The 26,952-nt window shown below is 36.3% G+C and overlaps 4 protein-coding genes and 1 long non-coding RNA gene across 10 annotated transcripts; 2 read left to right on the top strand and 3 right to left on the bottom strand.

Annotated features, from left to right (window-relative positions):
• Nucleotides 1–7,582: 7,582 nt before the first annotated feature.
• Nucleotides 7,583–8,808, top strand: LOC113338707. Its single transcript, XR_003354822.1, has 2 exons — nucleotides 7,583–7,798; nucleotides 8,499–8,808. It is a non-coding gene; the product is annotated as an uncharacterized LOC113338707 (long non-coding RNA).
• A 4,620-nt stretch (nucleotides 8,809–13,428) lies between these two features.
• On the bottom strand, nucleotides 13,429–17,511 carry LOC113338949 (U11/U12 small nuclear ribonucleoprotein 31 kDa protein-like). 5 transcript variants are annotated; one of them, XM_026584340.1, is made up of 3 exons: nucleotides 16,343–17,508; nucleotides 15,857–16,001; nucleotides 13,429–13,732 (listed from the first exon to the last, which is right to left on the bottom strand). In XM_026584340.1, exons 1-2 carry the CDS (start codon nucleotides 17,007–17,009, stop codon nucleotides 15,895–15,897), a joined length of 774 nt encoding a protein of 257 aa, XP_026440125.1. In that variant the 5' UTR covers nucleotides 17,010–17,508; the 3' UTR covers nucleotides 13,429–13,732; nucleotides 15,857–15,894. The 5 variants fall into 5 exon arrangements, with proteins under 5 accessions (XP_026440125.1, XP_026440126.1, XP_026440127.1 ...); XM_026584342.1 differs by lacking the exon at nucleotides 13,429–13,732 and adding an exon at nucleotides 13,932–14,491 and having other exon boundaries at nucleotides 16,343–17,511; XM_026584343.1 differs by lacking the exon at nucleotides 13,429–13,732 and adding an exon at nucleotides 13,932–14,482 and having other exon boundaries at nucleotides 16,343–17,511.
• Nucleotides 17,512–18,009: 498 nt separating this feature from the next.
• LOC113338593 (GRF1-interacting factor 1-like) lies at nucleotides 18,010–18,393 on the top strand. Its single transcript, XM_026583977.1, has one exon. The coding sequence runs from the start codon at nucleotides 18,010–18,012 to the stop codon at nucleotides 18,391–18,393; it is 384 nt and encodes a 127-aa protein (XP_026439762.1).
• A 370-nt stretch (nucleotides 18,394–18,763) lies between these two features.
• LOC113338948 (serine carboxypeptidase-like) lies at nucleotides 18,764–21,695 on the bottom strand. 2 transcript variants are annotated; one of them, XM_026584338.1, is made up of 8 exons: nucleotides 21,213–21,695; nucleotides 20,533–20,701; nucleotides 20,293–20,412; nucleotides 20,025–20,168; nucleotides 19,787–19,937; nucleotides 19,630–19,712; nucleotides 19,277–19,535; nucleotides 18,764–19,177 (listed from the first exon to the last, which is right to left on the bottom strand). In XM_026584338.1, the coding sequence occupies exons 1-8, from the start codon at nucleotides 21,530–21,532 to the stop codon at nucleotides 18,891–18,893; spliced, it is 1,533 nt and encodes a 510-aa protein (XP_026440123.1). In that variant the 5' UTR covers nucleotides 21,533–21,695; the 3' UTR covers nucleotides 18,764–18,890. The 2 variants fall into 2 exon arrangements, with proteins under 2 accessions (XP_026440123.1, XP_026440122.1); XM_026584337.1 differs by having other exon boundaries at nucleotides 19,630–19,718; nucleotides 21,213–21,693.
• Nucleotides 21,696–22,505: 810 nt separating this feature from the next.
• LOC113338951 (pentatricopeptide repeat-containing protein At1g08070, chloroplastic-like) lies at nucleotides 22,506–25,555 on the bottom strand. The gene is made up of 3 exons (XM_026584344.1): nucleotides 23,559–25,555; nucleotides 23,286–23,359; nucleotides 22,506–23,174 (listed from the first exon to the last, which is right to left on the bottom strand). Exon 1 carries the CDS (start codon nucleotides 25,477–25,479, stop codon nucleotides 23,680–23,682), a length of 1,800 nt encoding a protein of 599 aa, XP_026440129.1. The 5' UTR covers nucleotides 25,480–25,555; the 3' UTR covers nucleotides 22,506–23,174; nucleotides 23,286–23,359; nucleotides 23,559–23,679.
• Between the last annotated feature and the right edge of the window lie 1,397 nt (nucleotides 25,556–26,952).

The following is a 26,952-nucleotide window of genomic DNA, read 5'->3' as shown; positions in this document are numbered from 1 at the left end:
AGCTCTCACCAACCATGAATCTTGTCTTGGAACAAGTACGTGCTTTGAAAAGTGAACTTGAATCTTCAACCAAAAGACTTGAGGACAAGATGGATAATCTCGAACCTAGGATTGATCTAATCGAAGATTAGCTTGATGAATATAGGGAATATGGGAAGAGTCTTCAAAGTAAGTAAAATTCCATTTGTTTCTTGCTTTATTTTGTCTAAGAAACTTCTTATGAGAATTTATTCTTATGTTTCAAGAAGGATAACTAGGTTTTGGAATAGCAAATATTGTGATTACACATAGATATTTCAATGATTTTCATCTTGCAATGTTTTTAGATTTATTTATTTAAATTCAAAGTTATTTGGAATATGATTTTGCAGTATTAATCTTTATTGGTTTTATATATTGTAAAAATACTTTATTAGGTATGTGTTTTTATGTCCGTGAACTATGATTATCTCATATGCTCAAAAGTTAAGTCTATTATGTTTTTATGCAAATATTTATAAAAGATAGAATGAACTTTTGAATATTCCGCAGTATTGATGTTTCACTGATCAACTTCTATGTGAAATATTGTATGGCTCTGTATGTTTTCTTATGTTGAGCATTACGATTAAATTAATCAATAAGGTCTCTTGTGATTAACTTATTCGAGTTTTTTGGATACAAACATGTGATTTTTTAATGTCCAAGGAAATCCTTATTTTCTTGTAAGGTCGCTCTTGTTGTTCTTTCGGGAATAACATTTTATGGGGGAGAATTATTATTTGAACTTGTGCTTAATTTCCAAATCTTTGTGAGAAGTGCGGCAGTGGAAAATTGTAGGTGTTATCTTGTATCTTTATAAACTCCTTTATCAATAAACTAAGTTTTGACTAAAATCATCGAAAAAAATTTGATATGTTCTCTTTTAGTCATGAATTATCTCTTTGAGAATTTCATTATGATCCCGTAGTTTCGTACCTTTTCCAATTTATATTGACAAAAAGGAGGAGAATTATTTGGTAGTTCACACTACATACATATGGTTTACGGATCATTTTGTAAGGGGGAGTGGTTTTCATTGTGAGATAGAAGTATTGACTAATGGGAAGTGATACATATCACCATAGTATTATTGTCAAAGTTGTGATGCAATTGGACTTTGATGCTGTGTAATAATACTATGACATTGTATAACAATGATTGAGAACATCTGTTTTCTTATTGTTATGTCTATGAAACTTCAACAACAATGATACTGAGTTGAGAACATTCAGAATCGCTGGAGGACTTTGAGTAGCGAAGAATTCAAGGAATGTTGAAGATCCAAGGAAATCAAGCATGATTGATAAGAAGCTACAAAGTTTATTTATTTTGTAATCCATATGTATTGATAGTTTTGTCACTAAAATTGACAAAGGGGGAGATTTTTAAAGCACTGCTCGGTCGAAATCGCAAGTGTTGATATCTCAAACTTGTTTGTCAAGTTTAGTTGATCAAAACTATAGTCTTGATTTCTATTCTACTTATAGCCATGTCCTAGATTAGGATAGAATGTGTCGTTGAGCTTTAGACTTCACGGCGTTCATCGATTGAAGACGAAGATCTACTGAGGGGATCTTGGAGGAACTTCATCAACAAAAGGTATGTGGAGACTAAAACTTATCTATCACTCAGAAGTCTATTCTATTATATCTCCTGATGAAACTAAGTCGTATAGCTATATAGAATTTTACATTATACACATTTGATATTTCAAGCTGAGTTTATCTCGCTTATCTATTTCTAGAAATATGTGTTGGAAGCTTTTTTCTTTAACCATGTTCATCATTATTCTTGCGGGTTTAGTTGGAAACAATTTATTTGTTGGAAACAATTTATTTGTTGGAAACTAAATATTAAGTCAAAATATGATGATCATGTGGAAATTGCCTTGAAACATCTTACATGATTTGTATGACACAATCAAATTATTATCGACTTGGAAAGTTTGGTATTGATCATTCGATCACTTGAAAGTTACTTGAAGCTATTAGTTTGTGTGAGACAACTATTGTCGTCTTCTAAGGATATTTCAATGATTGAAATGGGACTTTAGAATAATTAACCATGTCTGGATACAACACGGTATGCATACCTAGTATGAAAACTGTTTTGTAATGATTCAGGTACGGGAACCTTGTTTGCGTACCTAGTATGCTCATGGTTTTAACTGTTAAAGTCCGGGAATGCAATCCTCGCAAACCGTGGCTTAATGTTCATGAATTGTTTCTTGTATAAGTAATTTGTATGATTACAAATCAATCCAGAAACTCAATATCTAGCTTAGAGTTTTAGGGACTTCGCAAGCAAAGTTTGTTGAACAATTAGAGTTGTTTGCAACTGCAAATGCAGTAACTCCTTTGAACTTCTCTTGCTTGAGTCCTAGTTTCGAAAACAGTCAAGAACGAGTTTCAACTTGAAACTCCACTAGATAATATCACAAAGTTAATTTTGTGATAAGATTTTTCCTTGTACATGATTAACTACTAGAGCTAACGACATTGTCTCAAAATAAAGATAAGTAGAAAACAATGAGTCAAACAAGAATTAAGTCTTCACTTACCTCTGTTGATGAATTTCTCGTTGATATCTTCGTGTGACCTTTAGTTTTCAATCTTAAAGGGTTATCGGTGACTTTTCAGACTCAAATACCTAATCTAATCCTAGTCTGAAACTGACTTTAGTAGAGTCATGAAAAGAAATAGTTTTGGTTATTTAACAATCAAAATTCACAATTCCATCTTGATATACCAATACTTGTGGGTTCAATGGAGCAGTGATCTAACATAATAAATATATTAGGATTTCATCATTTTTATTATGATTAATCAAGCTTAAACATGATATACTTTACCAAATGCTAAAATTGAGTAACCCAATATTAACGATGTCAGTGGATCACATAAACTCCACATATAACAAGCATAATACATTCATAAACAACCTTCACAATACAAACATGTTCTACAGCTTCAACACCATTAGCGAAAACTGATCCAGAAGAGAAATAAAGAGATAATATCTATGATAATGATAAGTTAATGACTTGGACTTTTATTTCAATTTCCTCACGCTTAATTGGTAGAGACAACATACTTCCTCCGTTTCTTAAAAATAGGCTTGTTTACTTATCTGGGTATGTCAAAAGAATAGGCTTATTTTCATAAATGGAAAGTCAAATGTTATGCTTTTATTAGTCTACCCATAGAAGGACCACTTCTCTATCTTTTCCTTTTCTCTATTAACACAAAAATAGGACTAATTCTCGTTCCCCTTTTCCCTAATATCAAATGAGTGGATCCAATGATAAATTAGGGAAAAGCATGAAAAACTAACTACGATGATTAGTTTTCTTAATCTTTGTGCAAATCAAACAAGCCTATTTTTTAAAACGTAGGGAGTAATCTTTTTTATTTTATGCATGAGGCTATAAAGGAGTCTTAGTTATACTTGCCATATATCTTTCTAACCTTTCAATCATGAGTTGAAGAGACACACCTTATGGCTACATGTTGCAACTCACCAATAATCTTTAACTAGATTTAACAATTTACCTTAAGCTAGTCTTAGTGCATGAATTTACCGTAAACACACCTTAATATGGATTATTACCAATACAACTTAAATTATCTAATTAACAATTCTTTATATTAAGAGACTTAATACAGGTGCTTCACATTCCAATACAGGGGGCTTCACCCATGATCCTAATATCTAGTTAGTTGGTTAGGTGTTTTCCTAAAGGCATTTAAAAAGCCTAGTTTGTCCATCCACCTGTTTAAACCGAATCTATAAAAAGAAACCTAAATTCCCTCTCACCCACCAAATTCATTTAGAAATTTCCTTGTCCACCAAAAATTAAGCTTTTCTTGTGGAAAGATATAAACGAAGGTCTGCCGACCTATTCTATTTTACATCGTATCAATCTCATCAACTCTAACCGATGCCCCTGCTGCAACACTGAACCAGAAACAACATAACACATGCTTATTCACTGCCCAACAGCTACCTGGAACAACCTTTTAGCTTCTATATCAACAACCCAAGCAAATATCTTTCCCCACATATCCATAAACAATCAATAAACCATTTCACAGGTTATACAACAAGCAAACCAAACCCCATCAATATCAACCTTCTGCTTTCTCTTCCGTACCCTATGGACATCCAAAAATGATATGGTTTTCAACCATCAATATACAACTCCCGACAAAATTCTGGCATTGACGGTAATAACAGAAATTCGAATGGGAAAAAAAAGTAATGCCACCAGTTTTACCTGGAGATCCACTGGTTACAACCACATCAATAAATACCAGATCAACAAAAATATTAGCAGGATGGGGAAGAACGGAATAAGACTGGTTAAAGATCAACACAGATGGGGCTGCGAGGGGACACCCAGGAATGGCGGGAGCGGGATTTATTTGCATGGACTCGAGTTCTCAGATTGTGATGGCTCTAGCATAACCTCTAGGAATAACTACAGCCCTAGTAGCTGAAACGTGGACAACTCTTCTGGATACAAGGACTGCAACGGAAAGACAATGGAAAAAGGTAGGGGTGCACATATCCTACCCTTACCCGCCACCCTATCCTACCCGTCAAAATTTTTACCCGTATCCTATCCTACCCTCCATTGACGGGTAGGGTGACGGTTAAACATTATTTTATCCTCCGTCAAATGGGTAGGGTGACGGATAAAACCCGAAATTATCCTACCCTACCCGCTTACCCGCCTAATATATGTAAAAGACCAAATAATCTCTGTTTTTTTTTGTCTCGTGTCCATTATTCCGTTATTTAAAACAAACTAGGGGTACAATGTTAACTTCATGTCTTTTGTCAAATCGATCTAAATCATCTAATATAGAAAATTAACCTTTCTCGTTTTCTCCTTCAACCATTTCTTCCACCTTCTTCTTTTTCAATATAATCTCAGGTAAATCTTTGAAGTACCCGAAATCATCCATGGCTTTGAGATTAATAGCTATGGTTTTAGGATTATTCTTGTGAAGCCATAACGCAAAAGCATAAAACCCTTGTTTATCTGATTTACCAGTACCTCTCACACCTCTCAAGTTACATTTCAACTTCAAAGCTGTTAACGGATCTCGTTTAGAACCCTTTACTCTGTTGATTCAAGGTAAGATCTAACTTCAAATTTTATTTTGTTTCATTTTATTTTTTTTTGTGTTAAATTGATTGAAAAAATCATAGGGTTTTACAATTTCACGTATGTTGCAGGATACGATATTAGGTAATATTAATTGATCAGGACAGTTCCAATATATGATTGATTAGACATAGTTCCAATCATAGCTAATCTTAATTGAGATTATTGATGTACATTGTTTGATATGAATTTGTTGCAGAATACGAGGAATTTGAGTTTGCAAAGCTAATAAAGGGTTTAATAAGTGGTTCTTCCTCCTCCTCCCCAATTAATTCCTGATTTGAAATCCAAACTAATTTTCAGGTGAAAATTCACTAAACCCAGATTTCCTTTTCCATTTTTTTACCCAAAGACTAGGAGGGTTTTGTGTAGTTGAAGTAATTTTTATGTGGGGTTGCTCATTTTGTTGTTAGGAAGTTAAGCTACTCAGATTGAACGAAAATTTACATAGAAAATCGATTTGGGTTATCTTTAATTTTACATTTTGATAACATTACTTGTGGGAATTATTCATCTTATTTTGATTTTAGGACTTTTGGGTAGAAATTATGAGTTTCTAGCTTTTTAAAATGTTTTTTGAATTAGGCTACACTACCTACCTTAGAATTTTAGCACATAACATAGCTTAGATATTGAGAACTTTCCTGTTCCGTTTCTTCATTCTCATTCGAGGGTTATCTTCTTCTTCATCATATTCATCTTCTTCGCATCCGATAGCACATAACATAGCTTCAGCACTAAAGAAAATGAATTACAGAGGACCCATTTTTATATCTGCTTATGGTGATACATACCATATTCCTACTTCTGTTCAACATGCTCTTTCTAGCACCGGCATAACTCTCAATCATGTCCCTTCTGGTAATTTGTTATGTTCTTTCTTTTTCTTGGTTTTTTACGGTTTGACGACATGTCTGAGTGAATTAGTTTTACACTTTGATAGGAGTAAAGTGGGGTTATATGGATGATTTAGTCACATGATATTGAATTTGGCATGGATTTATTTGGTTGTTGATTATTTATGGGAATATATCATCTAGGTCTATGACTATGACTATGTTCTTGATTGTGTCAGTCTGTGAACCTGTACTTCTAACTGGTTACAATAATTCCATGGTGAATCTTGAACATATATCTGGGCAAAGGTCTTGAGTATGTTTCTTATTCTTGTTTTTGTGAAGGATCATTGCTTTCTTTAAGCTATATTGTTTGGTAACTTTTGAATACCATATTTCATCTGTCCGTGTCAATGGATTTTCAACTTAACCAAGTGTTATTGGATTATTTGAAGAATCTCATCTGATTATCTGTATGTATATGTGTATGTAAGCTAGTTTGAATGTTTACATATATATGTATGTATTTTGACTATTTTAGCAACCTGGTGGAAAAGCAATGCTGCAAGGTTCAAAGTTTGATATATTGACTTGGTGGAAAAACAATGCTGCAAGGTTTGATATTCTATCATTTATAGCAAGAGATATACTTGCTATTCCCATCTCTTCAGTTACAAGTGAATCCGCTTTTAGTACTGGAAAGCGAATACTTGATCATTTCCGAAGTTCTTTAAGACCCCGAAATGTAGAAGCATTGATTCTCCTACAAAACTGGTTGAGGACACCAATTGATATGGATCCATCTACATTTGGAGCTGAATAGAAGGAGGATGACGTCTTAGAGTCAGGTATGGAACTTGTTGTTAGTAGATTGCATACCACCTTTTCACATAATGACTTTATAAATGTTTAGTTCCGCCATCTAAATAAATGTATCAATCTTAGAAGCCCGTCTGAATAAATGTATGAATTTGAGTGCATTTAATCATATTCATTGTCAAATGGTAGTTTCAGGGTTTATCAAAGATACATATGCATCAAATAAACTCGTACATTTTTTCTCAACTGCTCAATTCATTCATTTAAACCATCTGTTTCACATTGTAAATCATATTGAGAACTCAAATGGGTTTACTTGGAATGTTGTTATGAACTGAGTTCGCTTAATATTGATCAATGTAGCAATATAACAGTTATTGGATCTCTAGGGTGTGCACAGTCCTTGACCTTTCTTGAAGCACGCGGGTGCGAACTTACACCGGAGGGGTTTCATTTTATACATCTAATGAATAGTTGTTTTTCTGGATTTTAATGAATTGTCACAGGTAGGGATGCACAAAACCGACTCAACCCACCCACCCAACCCATATCCGCCTGAAGTTATCCACACCCGACCCAACCCACCTAGGAGCGGGTCGACTATGGGTCACAACATCAAAACCCATTGTATGGTGGGTCGATTGTGGGTGACAGCTTCCCTCATCCGACCCAACCCACCCACCCACTTAATTATTTCTAAGTTAATTCTAACCCTTAGATTACCTATCCTAGATGAACCACAGCCGTTGAAGTAATGATATATAATGCCATAACCCTAATTATCGCTAACTTCTCTTAAGTTCCCTTGAATCCCTTCAGAGGCATCTTCTTCTCTCCCTCTCAGACTCAGTGTCTTTTCTTCACTTTCTCTTCGCTTTGTAAATCAAATCACAACATCACCAACAACAATCAATCAACAACGTCACCAGTATCAAACCAACAACCGAAGGTGAGTCTAGGAATCATTGTAATTAATAATTAGGTTTTTGTTTCCTAATATTGATTTTGGTTGGCTTATTTCGATTGGGTTCTTAATTCTTATTTCAATTTTGTTTCTTCTTCGCAGCAAGCTGCAATACTGTAACTGTAGTGTAATGTTCATTGTATTTTATGGTGGGTAACCCACCACCCACCCAATCCAACCCACCGTAATGTGGGTCAGGTGAAAACGGACCCATTATAATATTGGGCTGGTTGCGGATGACAACTTCTGTTACCCACCATCAGTGGGTTGGGTTGTGGGTGAGGCCAAACCCAACCCAAACCGACCCATGTGCAGCCCTAGTCACAGGGGATTTACCCCATACATTTAGTTAAACTTTTCCCCCTATGCTAGTTTAGCGTACAACAGGCAACATGCACGTAGTATAATGCGAAATAGAACATTGGTAAACATTAGTCTGCAGTTCCTGTACTTCCTTAAGAAGTTTGCAGGTCTGCCTACCCTGTCAAAATTACTGTCTCAATTTTTTTTTGCAATTTGTACAATTAATCACTTCCACATTGTGTTTCGTTTCTTCCCTTGCTTCAGCCTCTTGTTGTTGTTGGTTTTTGGATAAGCTGCAGTGTATACAATGCAAAAAATTAGAATCTCTCTTAACTATGAATACTTAGCCTTAACCACTCATGTTTCAACTGTTGTTATGCAGATTTATTTGGTGATCTTAGTACGTATTCCATCCTCGTAGATGATGATTGAAGAAGAAGGTCATACGAAGATCTTTTGGTGATGATACTGCTATATGAAGAACAAGGTTACGTGAAGAACATGAAATTATGCTGGGATTCATCGTCGATTTTGAAAAGAATGGAACTCTTGTTTCTTGAGACTATAAATGGCTTTGTGCCTGGCAGGATGTTTTTGTTTGTTCATTTTTCCCTAGTTATATTGGCAATACCATTGGGTACATATTTAGATAGGCTGTTGCAAGATTATTCTTTTTTTTTGCTTTTTGGGAAGCACTTTTTGTATACACAGTCAAGGTAGTAAATATTAACCAGAAAGTCCAGAACATAGTAGGAAGTAGGAACCACAACATACAAGAAAAAAAACAACGGTTATACCCGCTACCCTATCCTATCCGAACCGCCAATTGATGGATCGGGTAGGGTCTTACCCATTTAGTGGCGGGTAAAAAATTTCTTACCCGCCATTTAGCGGGTAGGGTGGCGAAATAAGCCATATCCTACCCACCCTACCCGTTGTGCAGCTCTAGCAAAAGGTTATCTTCGAAACAGATTCAGAAAGCTTGATGCGCTTCATAAAAACCGACACAGAAGCCCCATGATATATTGCAGAAACGATTTCCGAAATCAAACAAAAAATGCGACAAATTTCACAATGTATTATTCAGCACAACTACAAAGAAGGAAATCATGTGGCAGATGGTTTAGCAAACTACGGAGCTGATAGAAGCCAAGCAGGAAACTTATCGACAACTATTTAGGACCAGAGGATCCCAATTTTTGTCAGACAAATTCATTCAGAAGACTCAGTGGGTACAAGATATCAACGTGTAATTTCTGTCTAGTTTTGTTATTTGTTTTACATGCTTCAAAAAAAAAAAAAAAACTAAAATCAAAATCAGTTTTTCTTTCATCTCTTCTCCTCATCAAAGTAGTGATGGTAATTGAAAATAATCCAACAAAGAAATTCAACAACCCAATCAAGAAAACCAAGAAAAGTCGGTGTACAATTTCAAACTCCTCAACCGCACTTAATGGTATGTTAGGTATGACTCGACATAAATTCATCTATTTTTTTTCCAGTTTTGTGTTTGAAATAGTTTGATTTACTGAAATAAGTAGAAAATTAGGTTTTAGAACCAATTATGGTTAGATACGTTCAATTTACTGACCGTAAATACTTTGGGTTCGAACCTTATAAAACCTAACCCTATATATTCTTGAATAACGACATTTTGAAGTTTTTAAAATTAATTACGATTCGGTTTGATTTAAAATAAACAACCGTAATTTTGATACGTTTCTTTTTTGCTTTTTGTTAAATCATAAAAGATCCTGAGTTATGCTAAATTGCTCAAGTCAAGGTTACGGTTAACTCTCTACAAGCACCATATGGTACTTGGTGTCAAGAAAGAAAATCCATTGAAGCACTGTTGGTATCACATTTTAAAAAAATGAGTACTACTTCTCAACCAACTGACAACACCTTTTTTCTTCAGTCCATCCCTTCCTGCATCTCTGCACAAGATAATGAAGATCTGATTGTAGTACCCTCTGAAGATGAAATCTATAAAGCATTAATGTCAATGGAGCCTTGGACTTCTCCTGGACCTGATGGATTTCCACCAGGTTTTTATCAATCTCAATGACAATTACTTAAAGAAGATGTTTGCAGTACTATGAAGAATTTTTCAGTTCTGGTTTTCTCCTCAAGAAGTTAAATCATACAAGAATAACTTTGATTCCCAAGACCACTTCAGCTCAAAAACCAGAAGATTTTAGGCCAATAGCCTTGTACAACACAATCTACAAGTTAATATCCAAAGTTATTGCTCTCATACTGAAAAGACATATGACAAACATTATTTCTCCTATGCAATCTGCATATGTACCAGGAAGACTAATCTCTGAGAACATATTCTTAGTTCAAGAACTAGTTAAAGCTATGAAAAAGAAAAAAAGGAAGAACATGTCATCTAGCTCTAAAGATGGACATGTCCAAGGCTTTTGACAGACTAGAATGGTCATTTCTAATGGATGTCATGAGAAATTTTGGTTTCTGCGAGAAATTTTGTCATCTCATCATGCAGTGCATTAGCACTACTCAGTTTGAATTTATGGTAAATAAATCTCCCTCAGAAGATTTCACACCCACAAGAGGCATTAGGAAAGGGGATCCTCTTTCCCCTTATATGTTCATCCTTGCCATGGAAGATTTTTCAAGGAAACTTAATGTTTATGAAACAAAGAACAAGTTAACAGGTATGAAGATTTCTAGATCAGCTCCAAAAATCAATCATTTACTATTTGCTGATGATCATCTTCTCTTCTGCAAGGCAAATCAAGTTCATACTAATAATCTGTTTCATGTTATAAAAGAATTCAGTGATTTTTCTGGACAACTCATCAATTTTCACAAGTCAGCAGTGTATTTCAGTAACAACATGCATCCTTCAAACTGTCAGCTTATAAGTGGCATTCTTCAAGTCAGATAGCTGGATATTTTTGATGAGAAGTATCTTGGTCTGCCATTATTTATAGGGGAGAAAAAAGAAAATACCTTTCTCATCTCTTATTCAAAAGATGGAAACAAGACTCTCAAAGTGGGATGGTACTAATCTGTCTGAAGAAGGGAGGTCAGTTATGATAAAGAATGTCAACAATGCCATCCCTGTGCATCACATGACAATCTTTAAGCTTCCTGACAGTACAATCAAAAAAATGAACTCAACACAACAAATGTTCTGGAGAAATAAGAAATCTAACAAAGGCAAGCATTACATAGCTTTTAGACATGTTAACAAGCCTAAAGAAGAGGGTGGATTGGGTTTCAGAGATCTTGAAGTTTTTAACAGAGCTCTTTTAGCTAAATCAGCTTGGAAACTTAGTTCTGATGATTCTTCTATATGTGCCAGGTCACTCAAAGCAAAATATTTTCAAGATGGTTATCTCTTTAACTTGCAGGATAATTCTAATTCCACATGGTCATGGAGAAGCATAAGTTCTGAGCTCCACTTTATCAGAAGGTTTAGTTGATGGTCAGTGGGAGATGGTAAAAAAATCAGAATATGGTATGACAAATGGATAGAAGAGATGGATACACCACCAGCACCAAGGAATGAAGCAACAAACTATCAAGACTTCATCTTTGTTCACCAGCTCTTTGATACTGAAACTGGAGGATGAAATGTCAACCTTCTCAATCATCTCTTTGAAGAACCCACTATTTCACTCATTCTGAAAATTTCAGTGCACCAAAATATAAGTGATAGACTGATCTGGTTGCTTGAGAAAAATGGTAGTTTTTCAGTTAAGTCTACATACATGAAGATGATGGAGGAGAAAATTGCTCATGAATCAGTTGGGACAAGAATGCAAGGCATTTTCAAGAAACTGTGGAAGTTACCAGTCCTTCCTAGAGTAAGATAGTTCACATGGAAATGTATCAAAAACATTCTCCCAACTAGAGAGAAGTTGCTAAACATCATTCATGATGGAGATTCTACTTTCCCTTTCCGTGCACAAGAAACTGAAACACTTGCGCACTGTATCTTAAGTTGTTCATTCACTAAACTGGTATGGTATGCTATTTTGGGTCTTCATACGGAAAATATTGCAGTCTTAGAAGACTGGTTCTGTGGCTGGTTCGACAGTCTTATAGCTCATCAGACAGAAAAGAAATTAATATGCAAGATAGCAATCATCGCATGGTGCATATGGAATACTAGGTGTGACAAGGTTTTTAATAACAACAATACCTCTCCAGAACTACTCATTCAGAGATGCAGGAAAGAGATTGCAGAGCAAGAAACCGCGATATTAATGCCAAACCAGTTGGCTCGTATTCACTCTGCAGAAATTCTGCATTGGACTCCTCCTTATAGAAACTTCTTTAAAATAAATGTTGATGGCTCTTACTTAAGATCTGATAACACTGGTGGAGTTGGACTAATCATTCGTAATTTTGCAGGTGCACACTGTGGTTCAAAATGCATCTACTTGAGGAGGCTGTCAAGTGCAGAGCATGCAGAAAGTAAAGCGCTATGGGAAGCTACAAACTGGGCGCAAGAGAAGAATTTACATCAAGTCGTTTTTGAAATGGATTCGAAGATAATGGTAGACGCAATTACTAATAATAACTTCAACATCGATTGGAGATTGAGAAATTTGATTCTAGAGTTTAAAGTTCTTTTTAGGTTGTTTAAATCCTGGAAATGTGTTTATGTGCCAAAATGTAAAAACAAGTAGCTGGTAGACTATCTAAACTTGTAAGAGTAGATCGTTTAAGTAGTGTCTGGTTATTAAATCCGCCTGATGAAGTATCTGCGAAAGTGCAGGAAGAGGCAAACTATGTAATCAACCATTCTTAATAAATTCATTTCTTTAGTTTCAAAAAAAAAAAGAAAAAGGTTATGGTTGGTTTTTGTTGGTAATTAGCCAACCATAATTTTACTTACTGTTAGTTTCGACTTCATAAAGCTAACAGTAATTATTGACATAGCGACTGTAACATGGGCTTTAAACCTTCAGATTTTCTATTTTTGAGCACTATATTCTATAATTTCCATTGTCACTCAACTTTCCAGATCCCATGGAATTTGGTTCTGTTACGGTAGGAAGTTATTCAAGTATGTCAGGAACAAAACAAAGCTGCTAGCCGCCACTTGAACTTGTGACTGATTAAAAATGGTGTAACCGGGAAAAATTGAAGCATGTCCGACACAATTTAGAAACAAATCTATAAGCCAGGCTGGTCTACTTTGGTGAGCATTTCTTGTTACAAAAGGTTCTAGTGTTCTGGAGACCCACTGCACCACTGAATGCTATGAATCAATTAGAAAACTTGAGCCATGAGACTGTGAGCCAAAAATTGGGTGTCAATTGTATGCCAAAAATTGTGACTCCAACTTTAATGTTTGCATAGATTTCTTTCTTAGTAGAGCCTCAGAGTATCTTTATTTGTTTTTTCACAGGTTTATCCATGTTATTCGATACGGAGAGAGATTGTGCACAGACCATAAAAAATCTTACACATTTTACATTCAGAGTAAAAATTTATTCCTCCAGGTTAAAGAGGCACCATTGGATGCTTATCAAGAGAATTGTCATCGTACATTATACCTTCTGCTGCTACATATGCCTAGAAATTTACAGGATGTGTATTCTAACTTTCCCTCTAGATCTACATTTGTCATTTCTGCAAAAAAAGAAGAAAAGAAAGTTACAACCTTTAGGTACAGAGAAGATAGAAAGCGAAGAGTAAATCAAGGTAGGAAAACTCATAGGTAAAGTAACCAAGGACAAACTGTTTATATGACACCAATGCTCCCTAATGTTGATATGCAGGTGAAGATTCTACACAAAGATAGCAAGTACGACAAGGTTATAATTTTCATACAACAATTGGAACATTGAAAATACTTGAAGCAATTTCTAGATGAATTGCCATATATGGTACTGAGTTGTTTTTTGCTCAGCAATATATCAACAACCGAAAACTTTACAAGAGACACCCACAAGATAAAAAGCACAAGTAAAAGAATAGGAGTTCCGCTCAGGGCAACCTTATAACCTGGGCGCACTCAAATACAAATAACAAAATTTCCAACAGAATAATAAGACTGATTACGGGACTCCAATGCACTAAAAATGAGGCCTAACCAAATGGCAATCTTATCTCCTCTGCATAAACCAGATCCCCTTTTAGAGCTTATCAGCAGAAATTTTGTTTCTTCGAAGCTATGCACAAAAGTAACACTTGACAGATGCAAAAGCAGTCCAATCTAGAGATGATGCACAAAGGTAATTTCTTAGAAGGGCAGGCTGAAATAACTGCTCCAGAGTCATTCCTGAAGCAAACACTGCTGAAATGCTAAATGAGAGCCCATTCACCAGCACATATAACTGCCTAGTCTCTGCCAAATACTTACAGGCAATGCCTACACCCCTGAAACAGCTACAACAAAATCACCACCATTATTTCTACCAAAAACCCATAGCCTGCAATTCCACGAGTGCCTCTGGATGCACCGTCACAGCAAAGAAGACGACGGTGTTCCCTTGGCAAACCAAAAAAACATTCAACTATTCTTACATTATGAACTGTTATACATTTCATGCCAAAACTCCTCTGAACTTGAAGGTCATATGGAGAATTGAACATATTCCCTTTCGTTCTATTTCACAATCTCCAGTAAACTTAAGAATTCTTCTTTTCATAACCTCCACATTAGCACTAGCCTTTTCAAACACTTTTGTTTCTTAGAAACCATAACTCCATCATAGCAATAGAAGCAGCGGTAAGCCAAAGGAATTGGTATACTATTACATAACTCCATTAGAGAACTATTACATTCTTAAGTCTGTCCTAGACTTGTTTTAATGGAAAAGTTAAGATGGTATCAGTTATAGCTAGTGTAAAGGTGGGTTAAGGCCTAAGGCTTGAGAGATCAAAGAGATGTGGGCAGTGGTAAAGAGTTGCGAAAGTGATGTACAACCAGCACTACACTAGTATATCCTCAGATCTACAATCTCATGGCAAATTATTTGTGGAAGTGTTGATTTTAACCCAAAAACCATTAATTTGATGCAATAAACATAATTTAAAGAAATGGGCAGCTGGAATGCATTCCAACCAACACATTTTATTTCTACAATAGGCATTCTACATATTTATCCATCATGAATCCATCAACCTAGTAATTACCGCTGAGCTTAACAGGATGAACAACCAAAATTACAGATACTGAAGTATATATCAAATTCAAACCGCAAACTAAACAAGTAAATAAAAACAATTGTTTTAAGTTGCCTATTTCATCAGTATGGGAGGTACGTAATGATGTATCATTGTCTGATAAACCAAAAATAACAAGCAGCATAATGATTATTTCAAATATAACAGTATGGCAGATATGTACTGGTAGGTCATGGTCTTTTGAAGCAAAAATAACAAGCTGCATGTTACTTTTTCATGACTTTTTCTAGCATAATCTATTTTTTTCACCGGTATAGGAGTTATGTAGTGATGTATCATTGTCTTTGAAACCCAAAATAACAAGCTGCATGTAAATTTCTCATGATTTTTACCAGTATGCAAAATATGTACTGGTGGATTGTATTAAGCTAGTTAACGCACTAGAAAACCTATTTAAGGCCTTCTTCAAATTTGCTTAACCTTTTCCCAGTACTTCCAGAACCAAAATATGAAAGTTATGCAAGTTCTCTAATATACCAATGGACAACATATATCAAAGTTAGACCGAAATACAAAGCTAAACAACCAAAATTTAAACCAAAAGCACTTTGCATCGAAAAATACCTTTAAATGCTTTCAATTCGCAACCCCCACAACCAGAACTAATCATCATCACCACTTTCATCACTAAAATAACTCGATTTCTTTGCTCTCATAGCTTTCTTCTCCACTAACCCCATTTCCTCTTTCTTTAATCTCTCCTCAACACCTCTAGTTAACGCACTAGAACCTATGTAAGCCCTTCTTCAAATTTACTTAACCTTTTCCCAGTACTTCCAGAACCAAAATATGAAAGTTATGCAAGTTAAATAATATACCAGTGGACAACATATATCAAAGTTACACCGAAATACAAAGCTAAACAACCAAAATTTAAACCAAATGCACTTTGCATCGAAAAATACCTTTAAATGCTTTCAATTCGCAACCCCCACAACCAGAACTAATCATCATCACCACTTTCATCACTAAAATAACTCGATTTCTTTGCTCTCTTAGCTTTCTTCTCCACTAACCCCATTTCCTCTTTCTTTAATCTCTCCTCAACACCTCTAGTATCAACAACAGATGCCCAATTATCATCTTCAAACCTCTCACCACCATTCCCCCCATCCTCTTCCTCCTCCTCCTCCCCACCACCAACACCACCCAATCTCAAAAATCCATTCCCACCACCACCACCGCCACCACCCCTCACCCTTTTCGGCACAGGTCTCTCTCTATTCCCCAATTGATTCTTAGGACATTCATAACTCAAATGCCCATCTTCGCCACACTCATAACACTTACTCTTATCTTTATACACCTTCTTCTTAATAAACTCTGCTGCTCTTCCGTTATCACTAGCAATCTTCACATTCAAAATTCTCTTATTCAGAATTTTACCTTGCATCTCTTTCACAGCTTTATTTGCATCTTCTTTAGAGACGAACAGTACAAACGCAACACCCCGGCTCTGTCTTGAATTACGGTCTTTGAGTACTGTAACTTTGGCTACTTTGCCGAATGTTGAGAAGATTGTGAATAAGTCGGAGTTTGTCAATGTGTAATCTAGGTTGGATACGTAGACGGTTGATTTTGATGGGGCTAAGCCTCCGCTGCCGGATTTTTGGGGTTTTGATTGGGGGTTTGAGGTGGAGGATGAAGGGGTTCCGGTGGAGGAGTAACGGTAGTAGATTGTTTCGTCTTCATCGCTATCACTTGGATGTTTCCCCATTTATATTTTGGAAAGAAGAAGTAACAATGGGTCGAAACCTAACCCTAACCCAGATTTGAAAACGTTACCTTCAAATCTTCCAAGTCGTCAACTTTCTAGAAACCCTTGTATCGAATCAAAAACAACAGTTCTTCAAAACCCACACCACCTGTATTGATGATGGCGAGATTGATAAATTCCCAGCTGTTGTTGATTCTAGTGGAAGCCCATTATCGATTGTCAGAGCAATGGTTGCTGATTGGAAAGAGTACACCTTTTACGCCGATTGGTTCTTCGGCTGTTTTGAGAAAACTGGAAAATGATTCTTCTGCTACTTGAGCTGAGAAATCTGCTTTGCTTGAGCTTGGCGGTGAAACTGGTGCTATATTAGCTGCCGAGATGGCTTTGAGATCAAATAGATACACTAGTATCCAAATGTATTGATTTTTAATGAGTCTCTGAAGTGCACACTTAAAATAAAAGTTACGAAATAAATTAGTGGCTTGTAATTAGTTGTGCCGCAAAAAAATAGTGCAAATATATCTATATATATATATTATGTAAAAGCAACTCTCATTGCAACAGGCAATGAAGCTGCAAATTGTGCTTTCCCGTTGTACCCATGATTTTATTTTTATTTTCCATACCCCAAATAAATATATCGGGGGCATTTATGTAATTTGGGTGTATCTGTCCATATTTCGTACCTTCCTACGAGAGGTGTTTTAAACTTTTAATTACCACTGACACAAGCACGTGCGGCACTAGTCAAGATAATAGCAACCTAACCATGTAAAGAGATCCTAAACAAGCCTGTATTATATCGGTTAATATCTTACACCTATTAATTTTGATTCCCAAAATCTTAAGAATTTATTACTGCAAGGATGAATCACTGAATCTAGAGATGTGTAAATGAGAAATGATCTGTATCTGAGCACAATAAGAAGAGAGCAGAGAAGTAAATAAGAAATCGAGTGAGTGAGTGAGTGAGTGCCAGAGAGGGAAAAAAAAACCTATGATGGCAGCAGCCTATAATCCCAACAACCTCACATCGGAGCAAATCCAACAGTATCTCGATGAGAACAAGTCTTTGATTATCAAGATTCTTGAGAACCAGACCACCGGAAATGTCAGCGAGCTTGCAGAACAAAATCTTGCATACCTGAATGCTATTGCTTATTCTCAACCCCAACAACCCACCACGCGTACTCAGCTTCTGAATGCGGTTCAGCAGGGTGCACACTATATGCAACACCAACAAGCTCATGCACTGACACCACAGTTATCAACGGCTGCCCGTTTCCCCATGTTGTATGCTCAGCAGCCAATGTTCGCAACGCCACAACAGCTGCATAGCCAACTTGGTATGATACATACGGAAGGACGCATACATGGTAACTAGTATGGACTTCGCATTACTGAAAGAGGCATGGAATTAGGAGATGGGTCAATGGGGTTTCCTGATTCGAGTGGCACGAGACTCTACCGCTATGACCCTAATACTTCAACCTTAAACAAATTTTGGGATCATAACAAGGATCCGAAATGTGCTTCGAATGAGGCAATTCCTCACACGCAGAACCTGAAAGATTCTGGCAAAGCAACAAAGGCTAAAAGTGGAGGAACAGAAAAGGTTCAGGAAAAACCGGTCAAATCAAGAGGTACTAAAAGAAGGAAGAGATGCGAATCATCCGCAACAAGCAAGGCCGTCATTGGGGAAGCGGCGGAAACCCAATACACCAAGGGATTCAGGGTGTATACACACAATAATATCTCAGTGTTTGTATGCTTTTGAATTTTCATATTAAGAACCCAATAAGGGATTATTACATCATGTTACTTTTTCTTTAATATCATCCCATTTTGATAGGAAAAATGTTAAAAATATGAGGAACATATTTACAACACAGATGGGAACAAGTGAGGATGATTTTGTGTTTGGGCAGGTGCAGCAGCAGCTTCTGCAGTCAATTTACCTTGAGTCCATCTTTTTAACATCTCTAATGCAGCCTTGGGTTGATCCATTGGAACCATGTGACCAGCATCATGAACCTTGAGGAAGCTAAGAGGGCCATGATTTTTCAATTTCCCTGCTTCGGCACCGTCAACTACAAATGAAGCGTTGGCTGCTCGAATGAAGTCTTGTCTACCAGACCATTCCATGGCATGAACCCAGTTTGAGTTCCCTGTTCAAATTTGAGAGATGTGTTACTCAAAATGTGATACTTTTCCAATTAAAAGTCACAAAAAGTGGAATTCTGAGTTCAGCACAATAGGGCACTTACCAAGCCAATTGCATATCAAGTCATACTCCCCGGCATAAGCTAGCAACTGGATGCCATCATTAAGAAGAGCTGGGATACCAACTTGTAGATTCTTCATCCAGTCAGCTTGCATTTTGGAGTACACAGTAGGGCTGCATGAGATGAATTCAATGTTGCCAACTCCAAGAGCTTGCCTGACAGATTTCAGATTCAGAAATTTCTCCAAGTTGGAAAAATCATAACAGAGGCTCCCTTCACATTGCTTCCTTATGTCATAGTACTGAAGACCAATAAAAACATTCATCAAGTTCAAATTCAGTGAAACAACAAACGAAAGCAAAAGCGCAATTATCAAACCAAAAGGCTATCCTTACATTGATATCTCCAGCAATGTTGAGGATACTATTGAATATCGAATTGCACGTGGAGTAAGCTCTGAGGCATTCGACTTCGCCTTCTACAGCTGAAAATGAGGTAAATATGAGACATATGGAATACGTTTAATAGACTACGAAGAAAACAAGGAATTACCACAAGCTTGTATTGTCCTTTCGCATTCTGGAAGTCTCTGATTGATTTCCTCGTAATCAGATTCTTCAATTAGCTTATTTTGCAATGCGTATTCAGTGTATGCTTTGTATTGGATTGCTGGATTAGTAAGACCGTTGCCAATGGCAAATCCCTGTGTAAGATTCCATAATAGTCTGAGAAAGTGAGGCAGAAACATCACTGAATCCAAATACAAAATAGTCTTGAATACAAAAAATACCTTCAAGTTTATATGGATTCCTTCTTTATTCTTATTTCCTTTGTGCACTCTAGAGGCAAATGCTGGAATGTAATGTCCAGCGTATGACTCTCCGGTGATGTAAAAATCATTCTTTTGAAATTGTGGATGCTTTGCGAAAAATGCCTATTATAAGATATAAAACCAAGTTACACTAAGTACTGTGTGATAAACTTGTAAAGACCCTGAAAGAAGAAGTACATATGAAATCTAACAAATCAAGTGCAACTTTATCAGAAGAGACATATACCTGTAAAAAATCGTATAAATCATTACTAACACCCTCTTCGTTTTGACGAAGATCACGCTCATCTGAACTATAACTGAACCCAGTTCCGGTTGGTTGATCGACATACAACAAATTTGATGCCTTCACAGGGACACAAACATGAAATTTGTAGTTCAGAATACAAACAGAAAACTAAAGTGAATGAAACAAAATTTCTGCATTGTTTCTTTGAGAATCCAAAGTGATTACAATGAATCATACCTTGTCCCAGCCAAATTCATTCCACATGAGTGACATGTTGTTGGCAATAGTAAAAGGTCCATTTTCATAAAACACAGCCAATTCACTACTACAACCTGGTCCTCCTGTCAACCATATCACAACCGGATCGTTCTTGTTCGTTCGCGATTCGAAGAAGAAGTAGAACATCCTACAAGATCCAAATAATCAACATGACAAACAAGAAAAAGCTGTACATACACAAGAAAAACAACTGTGAAGATGTACACACAAGAAAAGAAACATGACATCTGATGGGCTGAAACTAGTACACAACAATAACTTGGGTTGAAATATCAGTCTAATGATAACCTTCTTGGTCCCACAAATCTAATCCATCAAAAAAAAAATGAAGGGTTCTGATTGGAACAAGTAATCATTTGCAGTACATCCTGACATTATAAGATTTTCTTGGTATCTGAGATTGCAAAGGCAAAACATTCATTCAATTCACCTCAGTTTTCACAATCCAACTGTAAATAAACAAATACACAAGAATTTTTTAAAAAAAAACTCATACTTCTTTGATGATTATGAACTGAACAATTTAAAAATCCATGGCCTTTGCACTGGTATCTAAATTTCTCTATTATATAATAAAATTGAAATTTCAAAAACAGAAAAAAAAAATAACAGAGAAAGAGAGTGAGAGATAATAATACCTTGCAGCATGAGAATGTTGAATTTTGTAGTAACCAGCATGATGACCCAAATCTTGAACACTTGAAGAAGAAGAAGAAGAAGAAGAAGAGGTAGAAGATTCAATAAGATTAGGAAATCTAAATTTCTTCTCAACAATTTTCTCTGTGTTTTTCGCTTGGTAATTCAATCCTTCCATGAATTCAGATTTTGCATCTTGTGGGAATAAATTCAATTGCCTAATTAACTTTTCAGCTTCTAAGTTTACTGGGTTTGCATTAGAATTACCAAAGAAACATTGAAGAAAAAGAATAAGAACAAAACCACTAAGACACTGCTTCATTGTAATCTTCACTTGTTATTTTTGTAATGACTGAGAGAATTAGAATAAGAATTGGAATGAAAGTTGTTTGGTTTATATAGAGAAGAAGAAGAAGAAGAAGAAGTGACTTAGCAGATAAGGTAATGAGACAGAGTATTTTTCAAGTGAATTTTTATTTTTTGAATCAAAGGGAAGCTTCAAAGTTAGTAGATAAAGAAGAAAGAATAAAAAAGTAATCTTTTTTCTTGTTTTTTTTGGTAGGAAAAAAGGCAAAAAAAGGAAAAGGAAATTCTTGTACACTATTAAAAAAGTCTTAAAAATGGGACCTCTAGGAAGGATGAATTGGCAGTTGGTTGCCCTTGATTCGATATGTATGTGGGAATTTCTAGACCTCACAGTCACACTGAGAATAATTTCAGATTTTTGTTGGTTTTTTTGACTTGTTTTCTGTTTCTAGGGGGATATTTTCTTTACTTTTTCAGACCTTAAAAATATAAGAACTTACTTGTGACGGAAATTTGTTTTCAGAATGAGGATGTCAATTCAGTGGATGGTGATAGCCACTTGGAAAAAGTTACTAGCTGCAAAAACAGGTGTAGGATTACATTTTGGGAGAAGAAAGTAGGAATGGAGTATTAATATTGTCATTCAAGGGAATACAGCCAAGTTATTATCACGGGACATAGTGGTTGTGAGTTGCAAGTTTACAACACTTTGAGGTTGACATGAAGCTGTTTGTTGGTTTCATATTTTTGCCGAATTGAGGCAAAGTGATAATTGAGATGTACAAGTACTACAATTTGAGGAGAATTCCGTCACGGAAAATGTCAAGGGACCGTATATTGGTAGTGGCTTTTGGGATCCCGTCAAACAGGGCAGGTCCTGCTTTTTTTGTGCCGCGCTGCTGCGATATTTTTCCTTTAGTGTCCCCCTTTGCATTGTATACAGTGACAGATCCATGGGCTCGAGTGTAACAAAACCATAAAATATTTGAAACAGAGATTAGACATAATAATTACTATGAGCAGTACAAGTGTTTATGTGAGAATTCTCACTAGTCTTCAAGAAAAGTAAAAAAAGGATGGATTTCAGAAAGCAGGTAAATTTGAAACATGGAATCAATTCAGAAGTATGCTAAAATGTGGTCTGTTTTTATAACTTTTGTCCTTTGAATTTAAACAGAGATATCATCCCCTGGTACATTGTCCAGCTCCCTACGAAGTCGAAGTTGTTGCATCTTTTCACCGAGTTCTGAAGTTGAAACTAAATGCCCAAACTAACGTAACAGAGGAACATGTACAAGCATGGAATTCGAATTTTATGGCGAAAATGTGTCCTCATTCATGTATTATGCATGTGATATCCTTATATGGTTACCTTACATACCATAAAAGACAAGCACACGAAAGTTGAGTTTCCATAAGAAACTTGAGATTTGATCGACAGCTGAAACGATTTCCTGGTCCAAAGGGACAACGACACTACATAAGATTGAGATTCAGATAGAGATTGCTCTCTGGTGGTACTTACAAATCTGCTACCACTCCATCATCGGACTCAGCTTCTTCTGACAAGTTTTGCATGAATCCATCTTCTCAGCATCTTTAAAGCAGCCTTAGGCTGATCCATGGGGATTGGGGACCATATGACCAGTATCATGAACCTGTATAGAATATACACATGTTTTTTTTTTACGTCTCAGTCATTTATCAATTCAATTTAGTTAGTCAGGTCTAACTTCAGAACCGAAATTGAAGCTGACGAGATCACCTACCACAAATGGAACAGTGGAGGAACAACAATTTTGCTGACCGGACCATTTCATGGCCCACCTTGAGTTCCCTGCCCCTGCCCCATACAAAAGACCGGTATGAATACAGGTAATCAGATTGAATCCTTATTATGAAAGGAGAAACAACTCGGTGAGGATGTGTGACCATTTATAACTCTCCAGAGGTAGCTGTGAACCTCAAAAACTTACCGAGCCAGTGGCATAAAGGAATAACTTATTTCAAGTAGTACCTAAGGTTGTAACCTAGTAACCAACCTTGAGGTTAATGTGGAGACCTTCTTTAAATTTGATCCATCTTCATTTGAGAAGCTAACTCTCTTAACATAGAGTACATCATATTCTTCTTATGCAGTGATCCATCTCCTTAAAGGAAGACCTACTTACAAGTGTCATTAGGGCTAACAAGATTAATCAAGCTAAATCCTGAATCTTTCTGCAAGCCTTTCTCTTCCATCATCTTCCTCACCTTTTCAACATCAACCCATTTACCTGCCATGGCATATATGTTAGATAAAAGTACGTACGCTCCAGCATTATTTGGTTCCAACTTAATTAGTTTCTTCCCCACAAGTTCTCCAAGTTCAGAATTTGAATGTATCTGGCATGAAGATAACAGAGCTCCCCATAACGCCGGCCCTGCCTTCATTGGCATCATCTGTATAAGTTCCTCAGAATCTTTCACCAATCCGGCACGCCCAAGTAGATCAATCATGCACCCATAATGTTCTACCTTCGGTTCAATTTTGTAAACCTTTTGCATTACTTTGAAATACCTCAAACCTTCTAATACCATGCCAGAATGAGTACATGCCGATAAGACACATATGAATGTTGCATCATTTGGCATTGGCCCATTCTTCTCCATCTCCAAGAACATCTCTAGGGCTTTCTCACCATGTCCATGAGTCCCATATCCCATTATCATAGAATTCCACGACACAACATTCCTCTCCTCCATTTCGTTGAAGACTTCTCTTGCCAGTTCCATTGCACCACATTTTGAATACATTGTCAAAATAGTAGTTGATAATAAGATATCAGGTTTAATCCTTTCATTCTCTTTTATATAGGAGTGAACCAGTATACCTCTCTCGAGACTACCCAAATTCGTTATCGCCGTTAAGACACTCACAAGAGTTGCCTCATTTGGCTCTACATCTGTTCCTTGTGCTATCATCATCCTATCGAATAATCTAAGACACTCTTCATAACTTTTGATTCTTATATGAAGTGCCAAAATCATATTCCAAGTAACCACATTTCTCTTAGACATCCGATCAAAAAGATTTAAAGCAGCCGAAACACTACCCAATTTTGCATACCCATCAATCATAGAATTCCAACTAACAACATCTCTAACAGGCATCCTATCAAAAATCTCTTCAGCACATTTCATATCTCCAACTCCAGTATAACCAGCAATCATCGAATTCCAACTAACAATATCTCTTTCCGGCATTTCATCAAACAGTCTTCGAGCAACACTAACTTCACCATTCTTCACATACCCAACAATCATTGAATTCCAAGTTACTATGTCTGAATGATCAAAACTAGCATCATCAAACAACTTACGTGCATCCTTAATCCTCCTAAAACAAGAATACATATGAATCAAAGTATTCCTAGCAAACAAATCCGACTCGAACCCAAACTTCAAAATCCGAGAATGAGTCTTTTCTCCTTGTTCAACACAACCCATTTCTGCACATATCTTAGCTAAAAGAGGGAATGTATAATGGTTAGGTGATATACATTTTGCAAACATATTTTCATAATAAAATTTAAGACCAATACCTGGTTTATTAAAATTAACACAAGATTTTATTATAGTGTTACAATGAAAAGCATCAGGTTGATCAAGAAGTGAAAAAACAGTGAAAGCATGTGAAACCAAATGAGGAGATGAACAGAGCTTCTTAATAACTCTACTGGATACAAGAGAATTTTGAAAAATTCCAAGAATGATAAGCTGGGTATGGATTTGATTGAATTGGTTTAGTGTTGGGTTTGAAGATTCTAATACTTGTAGAATTGGATGGCTTAATTTTAAAGTCTCATGATCTCGTTCTGGTGGAATATACTCCTTCCATATACTTAAAGTGGGTGGTTGATTGAGATTTTGTTGAGTTTTCAGAATTTTAGATTTTGAAAAGATAGCTCTTGTGACAGCCATTTTTGAAAAGATAGTCTTCAAGAAGGAGGGGACAGAAAACTATGACATACTACTGGATGACCGCACGCGGTGGGGTGGGGGGCGACCAAGCCAAAAAATCATGGTCAAAGACCAACAATTTACATCAACTAAAATATAAAATGTTAAAGAAAGAAGAAAAAAATGCAAATCCGAAAACGAAGAAAAACAAACCAAGAAAGACAAGCTTCACTGCTAAAGACTTGCAGTTAGGCCTATTCATATGCACATGCCATAAAAATGGTGTTTGGCATATCAGGTGGCATGGCAAACCATTTGCGCCATTATGGGAAAACCAATAAGCGATTGAGTTTTTATCGGACGATATTTATAATATCGCCAGCGATATAGTTTGTAACGCTGGCGATGTTCTTTCTCTCGAGCGATTTAAATAATACCGCTAGCGATATTATGATTATCGATCAGTAGTTGTTTTGCAACGGCTATTTTCCCCCCAATGGTTCCTATATATACACCCATTTACTTTTCCAGATAACTCACCCATACTTTTACAGATATTTCACCAATTTCCTTTCCTATATTCTGAATTTTAGATTTCATAATCATCAATGTCGAGATTCAATGAAGAGAGGAATATTATTATGAATCGGTTCAGATTACAGCAAGAAAGGTATCGTAAGAGGTTGCAAGAACTTAATGATGAGGAAGCTGAAGATAATAAACTAATCGAAATATTGATGCTTGTACATACGGGCCAAATACCAAGAGTTCCATAACCCAAAAAAGTATTATCAAGAAGATATACGTATCGAGGGGGGAATTTTACCACCAAAAGCTGACGCACGATTATTTTCTTCCAAATTGTGTGTACTCTGATCAAAATTGTCAAGGTCGATTCTGCATGCCTCGTCATCTGGTGAAAAATATTATTGAAGAGCTTTGTCGAGTAGAACTTCAATTCAATTATCAGTTTGATGCACTGATTATTAGAGGTCATAGTCCTGAACAAAAAGTTACTTCGGCTTTAAGGATTCTAGGTTATGGCACTCCAGCGGATGCGAACGATGAGTACCTTCGTATGGGTAAAACAACTTCTTACACTTACCTTTCATTGTTCTGTGAAGTAATGATTAATCATTTTGGTCCAACATATTTACGAAAACCAATCGACGAAGATGTTAGACAAATATTGAGGGAGAATGAGGACAGGGGATTCCCAGGAATGCTAGGCAGTCTCGATTGTATGCATTGGGTATGGAAAGGATGCCCTGTACATTGGGCCGGTCAATATAAGGGTCAGTATGCAAAACCAACAGTTATCCTTGAAGCTGCTGCTTCTTATGATTGTTGGATATAGAACGCTTTTTTTGGTCTTCCGGGTCCACAAATGATATTAATGTTTTGCACAAGTCGCCCCTGTTTGAAGATTTGAAGTATGGAATTTCTCCATCTGTCCGTTTCATGATCAACGTCCATCAGTACCCTCATGGCTAT

This window comes from Papaver somniferum, unplaced genomic scaffold (assembly GCF_003573695.1).
Source record: "Papaver somniferum cultivar HN1 unplaced genomic scaffold, ASM357369v1 unplaced-scaffold_19, whole genome shotgun sequence".
In the NCBI taxonomy this organism is placed as follows: Eukaryota; Viridiplantae; Streptophyta; class Magnoliopsida; order Ranunculales; family Papaveraceae; genus Papaver; species Papaver somniferum.
Note: the sequence above shows the minus strand (reverse complement) of the source record. Positions and strands in the feature narration are given on the sequence as shown.